This window comes from Panulirus ornatus, chromosome 10, assembly GCF_036320965.1.
Source record: "Panulirus ornatus isolate Po-2019 chromosome 10, ASM3632096v1, whole genome shotgun sequence".
In the NCBI taxonomy this organism is placed as follows: Eukaryota; Metazoa; Arthropoda; class Malacostraca; order Decapoda; family Palinuridae; genus Panulirus; species Panulirus ornatus.
The window spans coordinates 33,022,516-33,040,160 of NC_092233.1; the positions used below are offsets into that span (position 1 = coordinate 33,022,516).

Consider the following 17,645-nt stretch of genomic DNA (forward strand, 5'->3'; position numbering starts at 1 on the left):
AAGCATATTGGGAAGAACATATAAAAGTTTTAAATAATTAAAGTACATGAAAAGCATATTGGGAAGAACATATAAAAGTTTTAAATAATTAAAGTACATGAAAAGCATATTGGGAAGAACATATAAAAGTTTTAAATAATTAAAGTACATGAAAAGCATATTGGGAAGAACATATAAAAGTTTTAAATAAATAAAGTACATGAAAAGCATATTGGGAAGAACATATAAAAGTTTTAAATAATTAAAGTACATGAAAAGCATATTGGGAAGAACATATAAAAGTTTTAAATAATTAAAGTACATGAAAAGCATATTGGGAAGATGGTTGGTGCGTGAATGCATATACTTAATATAGTTCAGTGGTACAATGTCTAGGATTTTAAAGTACTATTGTCTAACATAATATATTTGCATATAGGGAGGAGATAAAATCAGTGGACCTGTAAATGAGTTGTACCTACTCGGTTGGAGTAGGAGATGAACCACACAGGTACGTAGTCACAAACAGGTCAAGCCGACATGCTGAGATGTGACTACACACAGGACACCGCGGCTCCAGTGAACCAACAATAGAGAGATTAGCGGCTGAACACCACACAGGTCTCAAACAGGTCGAGCTGACATTGTGAGATGTGACTACACACAGGACACCTCGGCTACAGTGAACCAACTATCGAGAGATTAGGGAGTTTACGTGGATTTCATATATGGTGTTGTGATGGTGTAGGAATCGGTTGGGGAGCTAAAGCCACTGGTTCCGTCTGCGTCCCTTTGGGTGTTTGATTTTGCGGCAAGTTTATGGGCATCCCCCGAGCCAAAGCTGCTTTCTCCGTGGCATTTTCTTCTTTGGGGCCCGCCAATTTGTGAGTCGTAGTGATGACTGTGTTGAAGAAGGGCTGCTGGTATTCTTCTGGCACGAACTCGAGGTGTTCTCTGATGTATTGGACGAAGACGTTGATGGTACGCTATTTCTTGCTTTGCCCTTCAGGTATCAGTTGGTTCATTCGATCCATAATTCTGCTGAGTTGTGAGTGGACTGCTTCTTCAGCCGAATCAGGTGTGCCAACACGTCACTCCCCTCTCTCGGTCCTCCTCTGCTTCAGCAGCCGCTTCCTCCGCTGAATCGAAGTTACAGAGAGGCCCGACATGTCACCACTGGATGATTCTCCTCCGCCTATTTCCATTGTTGGTGTGGCGACGTCAGGTGCAGGTGAGAACCGCTCGCTTGGTATTGTCGGTTCGTGGGTGATGTGACCACCCAGGAATCCCCACATTGACATAACTTCATCCTCCCGTGTTGTCCGTTGTCGTGCTGCCGCCCCGCTCTTGTTCTCCTTCTTCTCTATTTTTCCGAAATCGGTTCGCCGTGCCTCGAAATACTTGCGTACTTGCTGGAAGGTGCAATTTTCGAATTCCCGTGCCAGTTCCCTCCATAGTTCCTCCTTCGCCCTTGGATTCGACCATTGCTTGTCCCGCTTGTCGTATAAAGTAGGGTGCTCCTTGAATTCGGCGCTCTGCTCCCTCTGCTCTTGTGTGAACTTGTAGTCTGAAGTTTCCTTTTTGCTGGGGCGGTATCGTTTCTTGGGCTGCACGATACCACTCAGGCCTGCGATGTCCTGGTACTCGATGTTGGATAGGCTGACCTTAGGGGGCAGCTCTTCCACGGGTTCAGACCTCTCCTCCGGTTCTGCAGGCTGGGTGTCCTGGCTTGCCTGGGACCCCTGGGTAGGCATAGGGGTGGTCTTCCTACGAGGCATCTGGGTGGTAAAGTGGAGCGAGAGTGGCTGGTAAAGTGTGTCGTTTGGCTGTCAGAGCGCGAATGATGCCCCGTTTCTGTCCTTGTACACCTCCCCAGGCGGCACGCGGCAACTTTCCCTACAATCCCCTAGGAAGGCGCCGCACGGACCCCGCACGGACCCCGCACGCACGCCGCATGCCCCGCAAGATGTATGAATCATGTATGAAGACGTTGTAACACTCTCGCACGGGCGCCGCAAGACGCCGTGCCAGCACGCCGTAACACTCCCGTACGGATAGCATGAAGCCGCTCAAGGCCGTACGTGGCACGGTGTGGCGCGGAACCGTGCGGACCCGTGCGGTTTCTTGCGGGGTTTGTTTAGGCGCCGCGCCACGCCGCTTACGGTTTCGTGCGGCGTCATCAAGCCGCACGGTACCGCTCGAAAATTTGAAATGTTTTAAAATCTGAGCGGCGCCGTACGGATTTGGCGCGCCGCAACAGATGCCGCCAGTGTCATGGGCACGCTTTGCTGCGACTTTAGGGCGACATTGGTGCGGCCCACGCCGTACCAGGCCGTAACACAAAAGTGCGTAAGTGTAAACCTACCTTTAGCTGTACAGTGGCAATACCTACGCCACTGACCCTTTGACCTGCGGACAGACCTGCTGGGGAAGGCGTACATCGAGGCGCCACCTTTTGACCTGGCGCGGACCTTCACCGACTCCAACTGCTGCCTCCCTCTTATCTTCCTCCTCACTCCAGGGGCCGACCCGACCAACCTGCTCTTGAAGTTTGCTGAAGACCAGGTAGGTTGTGTGATGACAAGACCAGGTAGGTTGTGTGATGGCAAGACCAGGTAGGTTGTGTGATGACAAGACCAGGTAGGTTGTGTGATGACAAGACCAGGTACGATGTGTGATGGCAAGACCAGGTAGGTTGTGTGATGACAAGACCAGGTACGATGTGTGATGGCAAGACCAGGTAGGTTGTGTGATGACAAGACCAGGTAGGTTGTGTGATGGCAAGACCAGGTAGGTTGTGTGATGACAAGACCAGGTACGTTGTGTGATGACAAGACCAGGTACGTTGTGTGATGACAAGACCAGGTAGGTTGTGTGATGACAAGACCAGGTAGGTTGTGTGATGACAAGACCAGGTACGTTGTGTGATGACAAGACCAGGTACGTTGTGTGATGACAAGCGTCACGAGTGTGGTACTACTGAGCCTAGTGACAGGCAGTTTGCATGTATTGTTACGATTGTATTATGTTCTTATGTAGGTCGGATCATGGCGGGTAGGTATGTTACCAGCTAGGTTGTCTGATGCCATGTTGTCTGTGGGTACCGCTAGGTTGGTTGTGTCTTTCTTGAAGATTTTGTGTACACTGTGTGCTAGATGCATTGTGTGTGTGTGTGTGTGTGTGTGTAATTAGCTCTAAGTACAATCTGGGGAGGGAGTTCTGCATTCATGGGGCGTCGTCTCATGAACTTTCACTATCAAGAATATTTTGTCTTCAGTGTACCTCCATTATTCACACTTTGATCAGTTATCTTATTCCATTCATATTATCATCTCTGATGTTAACTTGTTCTCTACGTCTCGTCTTCCACGTTCCTTCGTGTCTCCTTATGTCTCCTGGTGTCATTGTTCGATCACGTCTCTTGCTAAGTTTCTGATGGCCTTTATGGCTCTGTGATTCCATCTGTTAAAGAAATGTTCAATGTTGACCTTTATTAGGTTGATTTAGAAATTTGAAGGTTCTGATCAACACACACACACACACACACACATACACACACACACACACACACACACACACACACACATACATTTGAAGGCAGATTCATAGCCTTTATCCTCTCATCTTATCTCATTTGTCACCGTCTTTGTTGCTCTCCTTTGGACCTTTTCTATAAGATCTTTGTTTAAGTACAAAGCTCAGACTTGAGTAGTATTATCCAGCTTGGGTCAACCATACGTTGTGAATATCCTGCTGAACACTTCCTTACCCATGTAATGATGTACGGTTGTAATATCTACTGGTAGACGGGCTGTCTTCTTTACAGTTGTCTTAACGTTATATTCTGGCATCAGGTTTGGTATACTGTTGATTCCCATGTCCTTCTCGCACATTCTCGTACCTTTCTTCTCCCAGTATCATATTGTTATGGTGGCTAGTTTTTCCTGTGTCCCTAAGGTTGTATTTCACCAGCCATTCACCTGAAAAGTTTGGGAATATTTGTAGGTCCATGTGTAAGCTGATGCCGTCCTCGTTATTCTTTACTTCAACCAAGATCTTAACCACGTCTGCAAACATGAGGCGCGAGTCCAGTCCCTCTAGTGAGCCACAAACCTACATCATGAAGAACAACGGTGCCAAGATCGAACCCTGCGGCATCCCGCTGGTGACTTGAGCAATTTCGAGAAAGCTCTCTAGGCGTGTATGTTGTGTGCACGTGTAGTGGGATAGTTTGTATGTATCAGAGTGGTGTATGTAATGACTTCTTGTGATCACCATGTTTAGGGGGAGAGTCTTACACTCATGTTGCCCTGTCTCTTCACCTTGTATATATATGTATCGTCTTTACTCCTATGGACGTATGCACGTAAACACACGAACCCCAGCTTAAACCGTGTATCCATTTATCGACCAACCCTGTGGGAGGGATGAACACCTAGGGTGGGTGTAGCCCGACTGCCACGCCCAAGATTTGAACCCAGACGAGTGCGGCCGGTGGTCCGTGTTGTGGTGGTGTCATGAAGGCCGTGTTATATCAAGATGATCATATGATACCTCGTGTATTACTCTGTATGTTAGTGGTATGATGTACCAGGCAGGCTCGCGTGTGTTTATGGACTGGATACATCATGTGAATGTGTGGTGTCATCTGGTCTGCAGACCTTGCTCTCCCAGTATGCAGTGTTCACATGAAATATAATGACCCAGACTTGAGCGTGTTAACGTGCGAGACGCTTCTCCTCCTGGCCAGGGTATGGGAGGGGACAGAATGCAGAGCGTGTCGCTGGGCCAGGGCCAGGGGCCAGTGGCCAGGAAACTCATCGAGGAAGGTGTGCGTATAGGGACGTGGGTCCTCCTCCAGAACTGTCACCTGGCCAAGTCCTTCATGCCGGACCTCGAGAAGGTCAGGAAACACACAAATATTTTTTACTTGATTTTTCTTTTGACAAATTGATGTTGATCAGCCATTGTTCTGTGATGCACCGAACACCCGTGTCTTAATGTGTCATGGTGTGGCTTCCTTCACACAGTTGCAGTGAACGGTGGTTCTCTCTTACCTCCCACCAGTACCTTGGTGCATAGCGTTATACTGCCCCTGGCCTGAGGAAGGTTAAGCTCCTGCCCACAGTAATATCAAGGTGTTCTTCCAGCTGTGTGAAGACCTGAACCCAGAGACGACGCACTCAGACTTCCGGCTGTGGTTGACCAGTTATCCGTCGGCCCACTTCCCCGTGTCTGTCCTACAGTCCAGCATCAAGATGGTCACTGAGCCTCCTAAGGGACTGCGAGCCAACTTGAAGAGGTAGGATGGCCAACATTACTTGTGGGTCCATGTTTACTCTGTTGGATTATTTCCACTAATTTTCTTTAATAATCCAGTAATCACAGTTATTGTCTTTAATTACTTAGTGTCACAGTGCTTCTATTTATTCATTCCCTCGTCTTGTCGCACGTTCACACCCCGGGACACTCACCTTCACACCCCGGGACACTCACCTTCACACCCCGGGACACTCACCTTCACATCCCGGGACACTCACCTTCACATCCCGGGACACTCACCTTCACACCCCGGGACACTCACCTTCACATCCCGGGACACTCACCTTCACACCCCGGGACACTCACCTTCACATCCCGGGACACTCACCCTCACACCCCGAGACACTCACCTTCACACCCCGAGACACTCACCTTCACACCCCGGGACACTCACCACACCCCGGGACACTCACCTTCACACCCCGGGACACTCACCTTCACATCGCGGGACACTCACCTTCACATCCCGGGACACTCACGTTCACATCCCGGGACACTCACCTTCACACCCCGGGACACTCACCTTCACACCCCGGGACACTCACCTTCACACCCCGGGACACTCACCTTCACATCCCGGGACACTCACCTTCACACCCCGGGACACTCACCTTCACATCCCGGGACACTCACCACACCCCGGGACACTCACCTTCACATCCCGGGACACTCACCTTCACACCCCGGGACACTCATGTTCACACCCCGGGACACTCACCTTCACATCCCGGGACACTCACCTTCACACCCCGAGACACTCACCTTCACACCCCGGGACACTCACCACACCCCGGGACACTCACCTTCACACCCCGGGACACTCACCTTCACATCGCGGGACACTCACCTTCACATCCCGGGACACTCACGTTCACATCCCGGGACACTCACCTTCACACCCCGGGACACTCACCTTCACACCCCGGGACACTCACCTTCACACCCCGGGACACTCACCTTCACATCCCGGGACACTCACCACACCCCGGGACACTCACCTTCACATCCCGGGACACTCACCTTCACACCCCGAGACACTCACGTTCGCGTGTGTGACCCGGCTGAGTGGATGTTTTCCCAGGAGGTTCGTCCATCATGAGTGTCAGTTGTGTTGGCCTCCCCAGGTTGTACTTGGCTGACCCACTGTCGGAGCTGGACTTCTTCCTGGGGCCCGGCTCCTCCGAGAGGTTCCGTCGTCTGTTGTACTCCCTCTGCTTCTTCCACGCCGTCGTGCAGGAACGTCGTCTGTTCGGGCCACTGGGATGGAACGTGCCTTACTCCTTCTCTGATACCGACCTGAGGATCTCAGCGCAGCAGCTGAGGAACCTGCTGGGATCTTATGTGGTAAGCTGAGCTACATGTGGGTGAGGACTGTACCACAATCTGTCGAAGCTTTACTTGTATATATTTTGTGGTACATATTTTACTGAACATTATAATCACGTTATATATATATATATATATATATATATATATATATATATATATATATATATATATATATATATATATATATATATATATATATACTTTCTAGATGTGACAGCTATAAAGCACAATGCATATACTATTTAAATGATTGCATGAGACCAGTACAATAAATATACGTTCCTTGATAATTATCAACATGAAAGCTAACCCATGCATTACTATTCCTGTTGACATACCTCATAACTTATGTGTGATGCATGACTGCAGTAATGAATACAATAAACTTCATGATAATTAAATAATCATCATTGCCTTAATAAGGAAAAATATAGATTACCGGCTGTAATTTTAAAGCATGTAAGTTATATATCAGCACACTTAAACAAATGCCTCTCATTATCTGTATAGAAACACAAACCTGCACCAACCTTCTTCCCATTCCAATTACCTGACATTGTCAGGTAATCGCTAAAAGTTGTAAACGTAAGCGAAGGCAAAATTTCCAGTGTTTGAAACCAGTGTTACATCATAATGATGCAGGACTGGTACATAGCTCGTCTGTGTGTGGTATACAATACGTGTGCACATAATACATATTTTTATCCCCATTCTCTCTCTCTCTCTGCCAGGATCCTTCCATAACGGTGAGCACACATTCCTGGAAGGCACAGACATTTCTTTTTTCTTAAATATATAACTTTTTCATGATGCTTGAATAGCCACGAGTCTACCCTCTGCTTGCATTTTGCTTTTATTGTTATTGCAGATACATAAGCTTTAGCCTGGTGTGAGCCAGTATGCATGCGCAGACCATGTCTTTGTCTTGTTAACCAAGTGACTGACTGTTGAGAAGGCAGCCACACACTGATGGTCACCCTCCTGAGGCACCCAGTCTCTCTCTCTTCCTCATCTTCTGGAGGACAAGGAGTTGCAGGACCTGACTGTGTTTACTGTAGTTCGGCTTTCATAACGAGGATGTTCTCCCAGCGAGCTAGGGAGACTGTTCAAACAGCAGTTATGCCTTGAATCATGACAGAAGGTTTTTTACTTGGCAACCATGGATGTCGTTGAGGTTTTCATACTGCATCTCATGTGCTAAAGGAAATGCTGTAGTTTTCCATTTGTCTTTTATTTAGCTCCGTTTTCCCCCCGATCCTTGAGAACAAAATCTCTAGCTGTCCGAATCATAACAAGAAACTTAAACAAAAACTTGGATTCCACCTGGTCGTCACTACAAGTGACCCGACCACTGGAGGACCCACCTGGACAGGTATGCCTCCCCCAGCCAGAGCTCTGGACGACACAACTCTCAACTTAACATTTTAAAGTAGTTAACAATTTTGTTTCTGCTCACATTAGAGTCTGACGATTGTTTGTTATATTTCTTTGTTATGATTTGCTTGAAATATTATTAGAGTTAAGTCAGCTTACTTTACGGTTGTTAGAAAGTGTTAACAGAGTATAAATGAACTCCACGTATTGAAGTATCTCGACTTAAGGGATGAACATGTTAACCTACAACCAACTTTACGTATGGAATTCAACTGTTACCGTCGCGTCTGGTCACACACAGACCGCCTGATCAGGTATTCACTGAGTGCTGCATATACTCGTTTCCAGGCCATTTATGCGGATGATGGTACTCCTATACAGTACTGATGAATCTTAACATGTAATTAGTTTGATCTTATAATTACAGGTGAGTAAGTCACATTGAATGTTGTGTATAATGGTAGATTCTTGTTGAGAGTAATGATTTGACACTGTTCACCATTCCTTCCATATTTACTGTCTGTGGAACGAAGTTTATACAAGCTTGTGATGATACACAAAGGGTGGGTGAAGGGCAGACACCTCACGCCATTGTGGAGAGCTCACTGGAGATGCTGCCATCCTGCAGGAGATCCCCTGGGAGGCGCTCCACTACCTGACGGCGGAATGCAACTACGGCGGGAAGGTGACGGACGAGCGGGACCGTCGTACACTGAGCACCATCCTGCGCCGGTTCTACAGCCCCGAGGTGGTCCAGGACGACCGCCACTCCTTCGACCACCTGGGTAACTACCAAGCCCTCCACCCGCCTAGTCTGGGCCAGTATGTGACACACACACCTCCAAGTTGAACTGTGTTTACTAATGTATTTCTTCACAATCTTCCTGGGATTAATTTTTATGACAGAGTCCTGGAATTACCCAGAACCTTTCCCAATGTTCCTGCTGTCCGAAGATGAGCTACTTCCATTAGCAGGGAAATGTGCACTCCTTTGGAGTGAGTAGTACTTTGACGCGACTGTACTGCCAGTGATACAGCGTCACCAAAGGTGACCTTTCACTCGCGGTGTAACCTTAAGCAGGCAGAGCCCGGTAACATCCTAATACATACATCATATATATTACTGTCATACATCCCCCAGCTGACTGTTGTTCATTATTCCTAACACAGCCCATGTTGGCAGGGGTGTTAACGGAGCCACTTGTTGGCAGGAGTGTACATTACTACTAATAGATCCACTTGTTGGCAGGAGTGTACATTAGTGCAGAGCCGCTTGTTGGCAGGAGTGTACATTAGTACTAACGAAGCCGCTTGTTGGCAGGAGTGTACATTAGTACTAACGAAGCCGCTTGTTGGCAGGAGTGTACACGGCGCCAGAGGACGGGGACCACGGCCACTTCCTGACGCACATCTCGGAGCTGCCGCGCGACGCCCCACCCCACGTCTTCGGCATGAACAGCAACGCCAGCATCAACAAGGACCAGGCGGAGACCAACAAGCTCTTCGCTGCCGTCCTCCTCACCCAGGCAAGTCCAGCACTCTCTTAACTCGTGTGATCACGACCTTCGATGATACGACCCTTGAGCTCCAGAAAACGACCCTTAAGTACGATGATTACAGGTGTTACTGGTGCATCTTCGTTTGTTAGGAGTAGGTGAATGTTGTCTTCCGTGAAGATGAGAATCATGTTACTGTCAGATCTTCCATTGTGGAGTTACCACAGCATCTTATGAACAGTTTGTCTCGGGAGAAGCTATGTGACACCACATGTCACCTGTCCAGAGCGAGTACACTAAAGGTTTCATACGACAGATCATTGGTGTCTTGTCTCGTATGTTATTTAATCAAACCCTTGAATTATTTATAGATTATTAGTATATCTAATGATGCAGTGAATGAGAGAAGTGTATTAGTATACGAGATGGATATATGTATGTATTTAGAATGTGTAAGAGCAAAGCGTATATATATTTCTTTCTCTCCTAACACACACACACACACACACACACACACACACACACACACAGAGCCACACATATATCATCATGCAGATAAATCGCAAAAGAATATATGATTCAGGAAAATACAGGTAGCCACATGGAGAATGAAACATGAAGATCTAAGCGTTTTAATGGTTATTCACTTCAAGGATTTTTTTTTTTCTTTTATGTAGAAGGCACGGACAAAATCCCAGACCAAATCCGGGCGTTAATTAAGATAGAGAGAATTATGAAACTGAAAAAAAAAGAAACTGTCTTTTGAAATGTTCCAGGTCATAGTTATTGGGAAAGATATGAGAAGGTAGAGAGTTCCAAAGCTTCGACATGTAGGGAAAGAAGCAGATATCAGAACGGCCCACCCCTGAGTTGCTGATGACTACACAGTAATCTTGTGACGCAGCAACTTGCCGAGTATTGCGTGGTGTTAGCTAGTGGTGTGGGCACACAAGCAGCCAGCTGTCGGGAGCAAAAATCAAAGTAATCCTTATAGAAGCGAGAAAGTGAACCAACATTGCGGCGTAGGGCAAGGGGGTCAAGTTTGAAAGTTAGCCTGGGACAGGTTATAAGTCGGACCGCTTTCGACTCGACTGTGTCAAGTAAGGATGCAGACTTGGAACCAGACCCCAGATGTGGGAATAGTACGCCATACCAAGACGAATCAATCCTTTGTATAAACGGAGCAACTGTTCAAAAGAAAAGAAGTTTCGACATCTAAACAGGGCACCCAGTTTCTCAGGGGCAGACAGCTATTCCTGTAATGTGGGGTTTCCAAGAAAGAGTGAATGTTAAAGTAATGCCAAGTATGTTCATTGAGTAAAGAGGGAATTACAGAACCGTCAAAGGAGACACGAGAGTTGAGGAGTTTTCGATAGAGGGATGGTAGAAGCTGGGTCTTGGAGGCATTAAACTTACAAGATTTTGTCTAACCCACTGAGATATCCTATCCAAGTCTGAGTTTATTGAGGAAGCTGTGTCAGGACGAGATGCAGATCGAGTGAGAGAAGAGGGAGAAGAAATGAAGGATGTGGATCATTTGTGGAGGAGAGAAAATCGTTGAAAAAAAAGAGAAAAAGTGTAGGGGGACAGAATAGATCCTTGAGGGACACCGCTGTTGATGGAGAATAGGGGAAAGGCCAATCCATCAGCATCCACAGAGATAGATTGGCCGGAGAAGAAGCTAGATATGAAGGAGCTGATTAAGGGAGGGGAGCTTAGAGATGAGACCCTGATGCCACACCCTGTCAAAAGCCTTAGATGGGCAACTTCACATGATTCCCCAAATCTTTCAGGGATGATGACCTAACATTAGCAAGATAAGGAAGAATGTCACCAGTGGATCTGTCCTTACGGAAGCCATACTGGACCTATCAGAGAGAAGACTGTGACTTACGAGGTGTTTATGGATATGGGAGGTGGAGGGATTCAAAGACGAAATGGTAGATGTCAAAGCATAGGACGATAGTTAGAAGGTTCAGAACGGTTACCCTTCTTCGGGATGGGATGTATCAATGCATGCTTCCAAGGAGAAGGAAAAGATTTGGTTATCAAACAGAAATGGAATGGACGAGCAAGCACAGGTGCAAGTTCAGATACATACTTTTTGAGTACACGGGGATGGACGTCATCAGGACCATAAGCCTTGCTTGTGTCCAGAGACAGAAGCGCTTTTCGGACAGTCTGAAAAGAGATTATGGGAGGAGGCATAGGATTAGTAAGAGGATCATCAGGGCGTTAAGGAATGTTAGTCATCCGCGGTGAGTTAGAAGAGAAAAGGGAATTAAAGAAAGTTGCTTTGTCTACAGCAGACAGCTATGGTATCACTAGAACGGAAAAGTGAAAGGATGGCCTTAGCTAAAGACCTATCAGTGGATGACTAGGAGAGGTTATCACACTTCCTTTGATTAAAGGAACACTTTGCCTCACGGATAACGTGCTTGCAGTGATCACGGGCAATAATAAAAGCTGATTGAAAGTCAGAGGAGAGTCTTTCCAAGCCTTATTATTCCCGATCCCTTGCCTGAATGGCCTCAGAACAAGAACGGTTGAACCATGGATTAGATGAAGAAGTCGTCGTGGAGGAAGAGTGGATAAATGCTTCCATTCCCACAAGAATAACCTCTGCTATGCGTTTGGCGGAGACTGAAGCATCATCACATGTGAGATAATAATTTACCCAAGGAAAGACAGACAAGAAGTTACGTAAGTTACTCCAGTCAGCTTTGTTGAGGTGCCAGTATTTACGCTTAAAGTGGGCTGCTGGAGGGAGAGGTACCGTAAGAGTAGATACATGTATGAGAGTGTGATCAGAAGAAGCAGTTAGGGGCAGGATTGTGTATTTATAGCAGGTTGACTTGAGATTATAAACAAATCCAGAATGTTAGGAGATTAGTCATTGTGGTCAGGAATGTGGGTTGGGTGGAAGATGATTTGCTCTAAATCATTGGGATTGGAGAACGTGAGGGCTTCAATCCCTCCACCATCCGTATGGGAGGAATTCAACCATTCCCTATGGTGAACGTTGAAATCCCCGAGGTAGAGGATCACGGCTTGCGGGTGAGAGGATGTCACGTTCTCATAGCAGGAGTTTAGATAGTCGAAGAAAGATACTGAATGTGTAAAATATGAGAGCACTATGCGATACAGAGGAAGTGTGGTAGTAGTGTCACAGACCTCGAGCCACATAACGTCAAAGTTTGGGGACTCAGGTCTTTAAGGCAGCAGATGTGTTGATGTTGGAATGAGCTCAAACACCACCTTTGAACCGAAATGATGAACATAGGACGGCTTTACAGACACACATGACGAAAGGCTCATGGGCTCATCAGGTGAAGGTCAAGCAAGAAAACTGACCACTTAAGGCAAGGATCAGTTCATGATTTAGCTCATGAACTTCTACAGCCTCCCAAAAAAAAGTGTCGTCCCCCGGGCCTCAAGTTTCGAATAATCTACGACTGGTCGACCGAGAGTAAAACTTAACTTCGCTGCCAAGTCAAGTTTTTTAGTCTCGGTCGACCTGTTGTAAATCATTACAAACTTCAGGCCTGGGGGCCGATACTTTTTTGGGAGGCTGTACGTGTTGACAATGCTTTTGATTTTGAAAGGATCTAATTCGTACATACTAGACTGATGTTTAGATTGTTGTGAAAGCTGGATTTGATAACGCAAAATTCTATGATATTTCTGTGTAAGACTAGATGACATGATACAACTTTCTGAGTGTTGTTCCAGTCAGTAGGGTGGCTGAAGTCTCGCATATGCTGGTATAGAGAACTGGATTCTTACCCAACACGAACACTATACTAATGCAACTTTATTCTCTAGTTCAGTTCTTTTCCACTTTGACCCGAATAAACTTTGTTGCAATTCTTGCATGGGATTTGGTAAACACAACCATTTCATTTTCAGGTAAGTTTTTTATGACCAAGCTTCTCTGTATTGCTGTTCTTAAAGTCATACTGATATTAAATTCCTTAAGTAGTTGGGATGTCTTAGGAAGTTTGTGTATGGTTGTGTTAAGCTTTTAGTGCTTTAAGGTTCTTTGACTCTTGAATTGAAAAATATCTTTCTAGCATTATCGAGAGATTTGTTCGTGTTGATCTTGAGGTACTTTAAGGATAAGGACAGTGCACTGTCATAGATTTTGCTGATTTTACACTTACGAAATTCTGGACTGCACTTTGGTGTATGCACGAAGCAACATTGAGGTGACCATGAATTATATTACTCTGTCAAAGTGAGCTCAGTAACTGTTCATATGAGCAGACATTTGTAGGTTTTCTAGAAATGCTGAACTTGTTCTGGTTCATTCGTCAGTGCACCAGGACATCCAAGTCATTTTCTATCTCTGATAAATTTTAAAGAAGTAACGAAGCTTTGCGATTAGCGTGAGAGATGACCAATGTAAGACGACCAGTGCGAGAGTTGACCAGTATAGGACTCAATCAGTGTGAGAGATGACCAATGTAATGAATGATCAGTGTGAGAAATGACCAATGTACAACTTGATCAGTGTGAGAGATGACCAGTGTAATAAATGCTCAGTGTGAGAGATGACCAGTGTAATAAATGATCAGTGTGAGAGATGACCAGTGTAATAAATGCTCAGTGTGAGAGATGAACAGTGTAGGATATGATCAGTGTGAGAGATGACCAGTGTAGGACGTGATCAGTGTGAGAGATGACCAGTGTAGGACATGATCAGTGTGAGAGATGACCAGTGTAGGACATGATCAGTGTGAGAGATGACCAGTGTAAGACATGATCACTGTGAGAGATGAACAGTGTAGGACATGATCAGTGTGAGAGATGACCAGTGTAAGACATGATCAGTGTGAGAGAGAACCCGTCTCTGTTCTCCATGCAGGCAACATCCCTGTCGTCTGGTGAGGGAGGGGGAGGCGAGGGGGAAGCTGTGGGCAGGACGTGTGAGGAGATCCTGGGCCGCCTCCCTCCGCCCTTCCACGTGGACGCCGCCCTCACCAAATACCCGACGACGCGCGAGCAGAGCCTCAACACCGTCCTGGTGCAGGAGATGAGTCGCTACAACACCCTCATCTCCACCATCACCACCACTCTCACCGCCGTCCTCAGGGCTATTCAAGGTTAGATACCACACCAGTGGGGTCAGACTGACTGATGCTCGTGTTGACTTAGACGAAGTTTTTAGTCTTACCACAATATTGTTCTTACGTTTGATGTAATGTAACTTGAGTTAGGGTGGGACTGAGTCAAGTTGATGTAGGATTGTTAACCTGAAGATCATCGTTCCATGCTCAGTATAAGACAAATGACTGTGTAAACTGGAATTAGACGCCTAACATACTCAAGGACTTTGAGCTGATTGGAGACACTGAATAAGACAATGACACATTGTCCTCTTTCACCATTGAGACTTGGGAACCCAAACTTTCTCTTGCACATATTTCAACAGTTTCTGTAATAAAGTTTGTGCACATGTCTGTATTGTTGGTGTTACTTGTGTGTGCTGCAAGTGTTGAGGGCGTGACTGCTGGTGTTACTTTTGTGTGTGTTGTTAGTATGGACAGCTTGACTTCTGGTGTTCCATTTGTGTATGTTGCAGGTATTGAGAGCTTGGCTGCTGGTGTGCCTTTTATGTGTGTTGCAGGCACTGAGAGCTTGTCCACTGTATATGAGAAAGGATGAGTGTGGTCTGTAAGGTTCTGGAGAAGATTGTTAGGAAGCAACTGGATGATTTACTGCTGAGAGAAAAAAAATCCTAAGTGAGAGTAGCAAGGGTTTTAGGGAACGGAGATCATGTGTAACTAACCTCTTAGAGTTCTACGGTAGAGTGAGCTCACTCCTGGACAAAAATGGACTGTCTGCTTTTGAACTGCCAGAAAGCATTTGACAATGTACTGCATGGATAGCTAATTAAGAAACTGGATCAGCAAGCGGGAATGAAGAGGAAACTCCTACCATGGAAGAAAGGTTGCCTGTTAGAGGAACCTTTTCCAAATGGGATGAGGTAACCAGCGGAATGCCACTCGGTTTAGTTCTGAGACCATTACTCTTCTTGATTTATATTAGCATCTTGGAATCCTACCTGAATATGTTTACAGATGATGATGAGGTCGTGAGGGAAGTGAAAAATAATGAGGATTGCATCAGGTTAGAAGGGGACCCAAACAGACTCCAAATTTGGTCTGGAACAAGGTTGATGAAATTCAACCCGACCAAATATGAAGTAATGGGGATGGGTCAAAGTGAAAGATTGCTTCAGCGCTATTATTATCTAGCAGGAAGTAAGCTGCAGGATTATGTGTGTGAAAAGGACTTGAGAGTCAACTTCGTCCCTGACCTGTCGCTAGATTCCCTTCTAGAACAGTTAAGGAGACAAACTGTCGTCTTCCAAATATCACAATAGCTTTCAAGTGTATGAATAAGGAAATATTCAGCCAGGTATTCCTCTCCTACATAAGATCAAAACTAGAATATGCGTCTTGGACTTGGTCATGGCATCTGTAGAGCCACAGAGCTCAAAGAGAAGGTCCATAATTAAGAGAGCTAATCTACAAGGAAAGGCTGGGGGCTTTAGATTTACCGACTTTGAAAAACGAGAGAAGAATGAGGGGTGACATGATCACGTCTGTTAACTTTTGAAAAGAGGTCAACTTTGTAAACAATGGACAGTTCTTGGCGTGATGCAAGGATAAAACAACCAGAGGAATTAAGTAAGAACTTATAGATAAGGATATAAGGAAATTCTTTAATAGTAAAAGTGTGGTAGATGACTAGAACACATTGACTGAGAACATGGTTAATGCAGGCAGCACACATGATTTCACTTGGATGTATGATGATAGAAAATGTTGAAGAGCCGGGGTACCCACGAGAGTTTGACTCCCTCCCTCCTTATACAGTACAAATAGGTAACTACTGGTGTTACTTATGTGTGACTTGCAGGGACTGAGAGCTTGACTGCTGGTGTTACATGTGTGGGTTTACGGGTATGTATTGATCCTTTATGATATTTATATTTGTATGTGTTTAGTTAGCTACTTTAATTAGTTGTTTTATTGTTCAAGATTTTAAACATGGACCTTAATATATATATATATATATATATATATATATATATATATATATATATATATACATATATATATATATATATGTATATATACATTTATTTATTTTATTTTATTATACTTTGTCGCTGTCTCCCGCGTTTGCGAGGTAGCGCAAGGAAACAGACGAAAGAAATGGCCCAACCCCCCCCCCATACACATGTATATACATACGTCCACACAAGCAAATATACATACCTACACAGCTTTCCATGGTTTACCCCAGACGCTTCACATGCCTTGCTTCAATCCACTGACAGCACGTCAACCCCGGTATACCACATCGCTCCAATTCACTCTATTCCTTGCCCTCCTTTCACCCTCCTGCATGTTCAGGCCCCGATCACACAAAATCTTTTTCACTCCATCTTTCCACCTCCAATTTGGTCTCCCTCTTCTCCTTGTTCCCTCCACCTCCGACACATATATCCTCTTGGTCAATCTTTCCTCACTCATCCTCTCCATGTGCCCAAACCACTTCAAAACACCCTCTTCTGCTCTCTCAACCACGCTCTTTTTATTTCCACACATCTCTCTTACCCTTACGTTACTCACTCGATCAAACCACCTCACACCACACATTGTCCTCAAACATCTCATTTCCAGCACATCCATCCTCCTGCGCACAACTCTATCCATAGCCCACGCCTCGCAACCATACAACATTGTTGGAACCACTATTCCTTCAAACATACCCATTTTTGCTTTCCGAGATAATGTTCTCGACTTCCACACATTCTTCAAGGCCCCCAGGATTTTCGCCCCCTCCCCCACCCTATGATCCACTTCCGCTTCCATGGTTCCATCCGCTGCCAGATCCACTCCCAGATATCTAAAACACTTCACTTCCTCCAGTTTTTCTCCATTCAAACTCACCTCCCAATTGACTTGACCCTCAACCCTACTGTACTTAAAACCTTGCTCTTATTCACATTTACTCTTAACTTTCTTCTTCCACACACTTTTCCAAACTCAGTCACCAGCTTCTGCAGTTTCTCACATGAATCAGCCACCAGCGCTGTATCATCAGCGAACAACAACTGACTCACTTCCC

The 17,645-nt window shown here is 45.6% G+C and overlaps 1 protein-coding gene across 1 annotated transcript in view; it reads left to right on the forward strand.

The window, feature by feature from the left end:
* LOC139750623 (dynein axonemal heavy chain 7-like) overlaps positions 1-17,645 on the forward strand; it is a 298,921-nt gene that overhangs the window by 268,538 nt on the left and 12,738 nt on the right. The window contains 7 exon segments of the mRNA XM_071665298.1: positions 2,399-2,544; positions 4,730-4,882; positions 5,130-5,281; positions 6,426-6,645; positions 8,633-8,789; positions 9,364-9,530; positions 14,368-14,605. Of these exon segments, the coding sequence (XP_071521399.1) occupies positions 2,399-2,544; positions 4,730-4,882; positions 5,130-5,281; positions 6,426-6,645; positions 8,633-8,789; positions 9,364-9,530; positions 14,368-14,605 (1,233 nt within the window).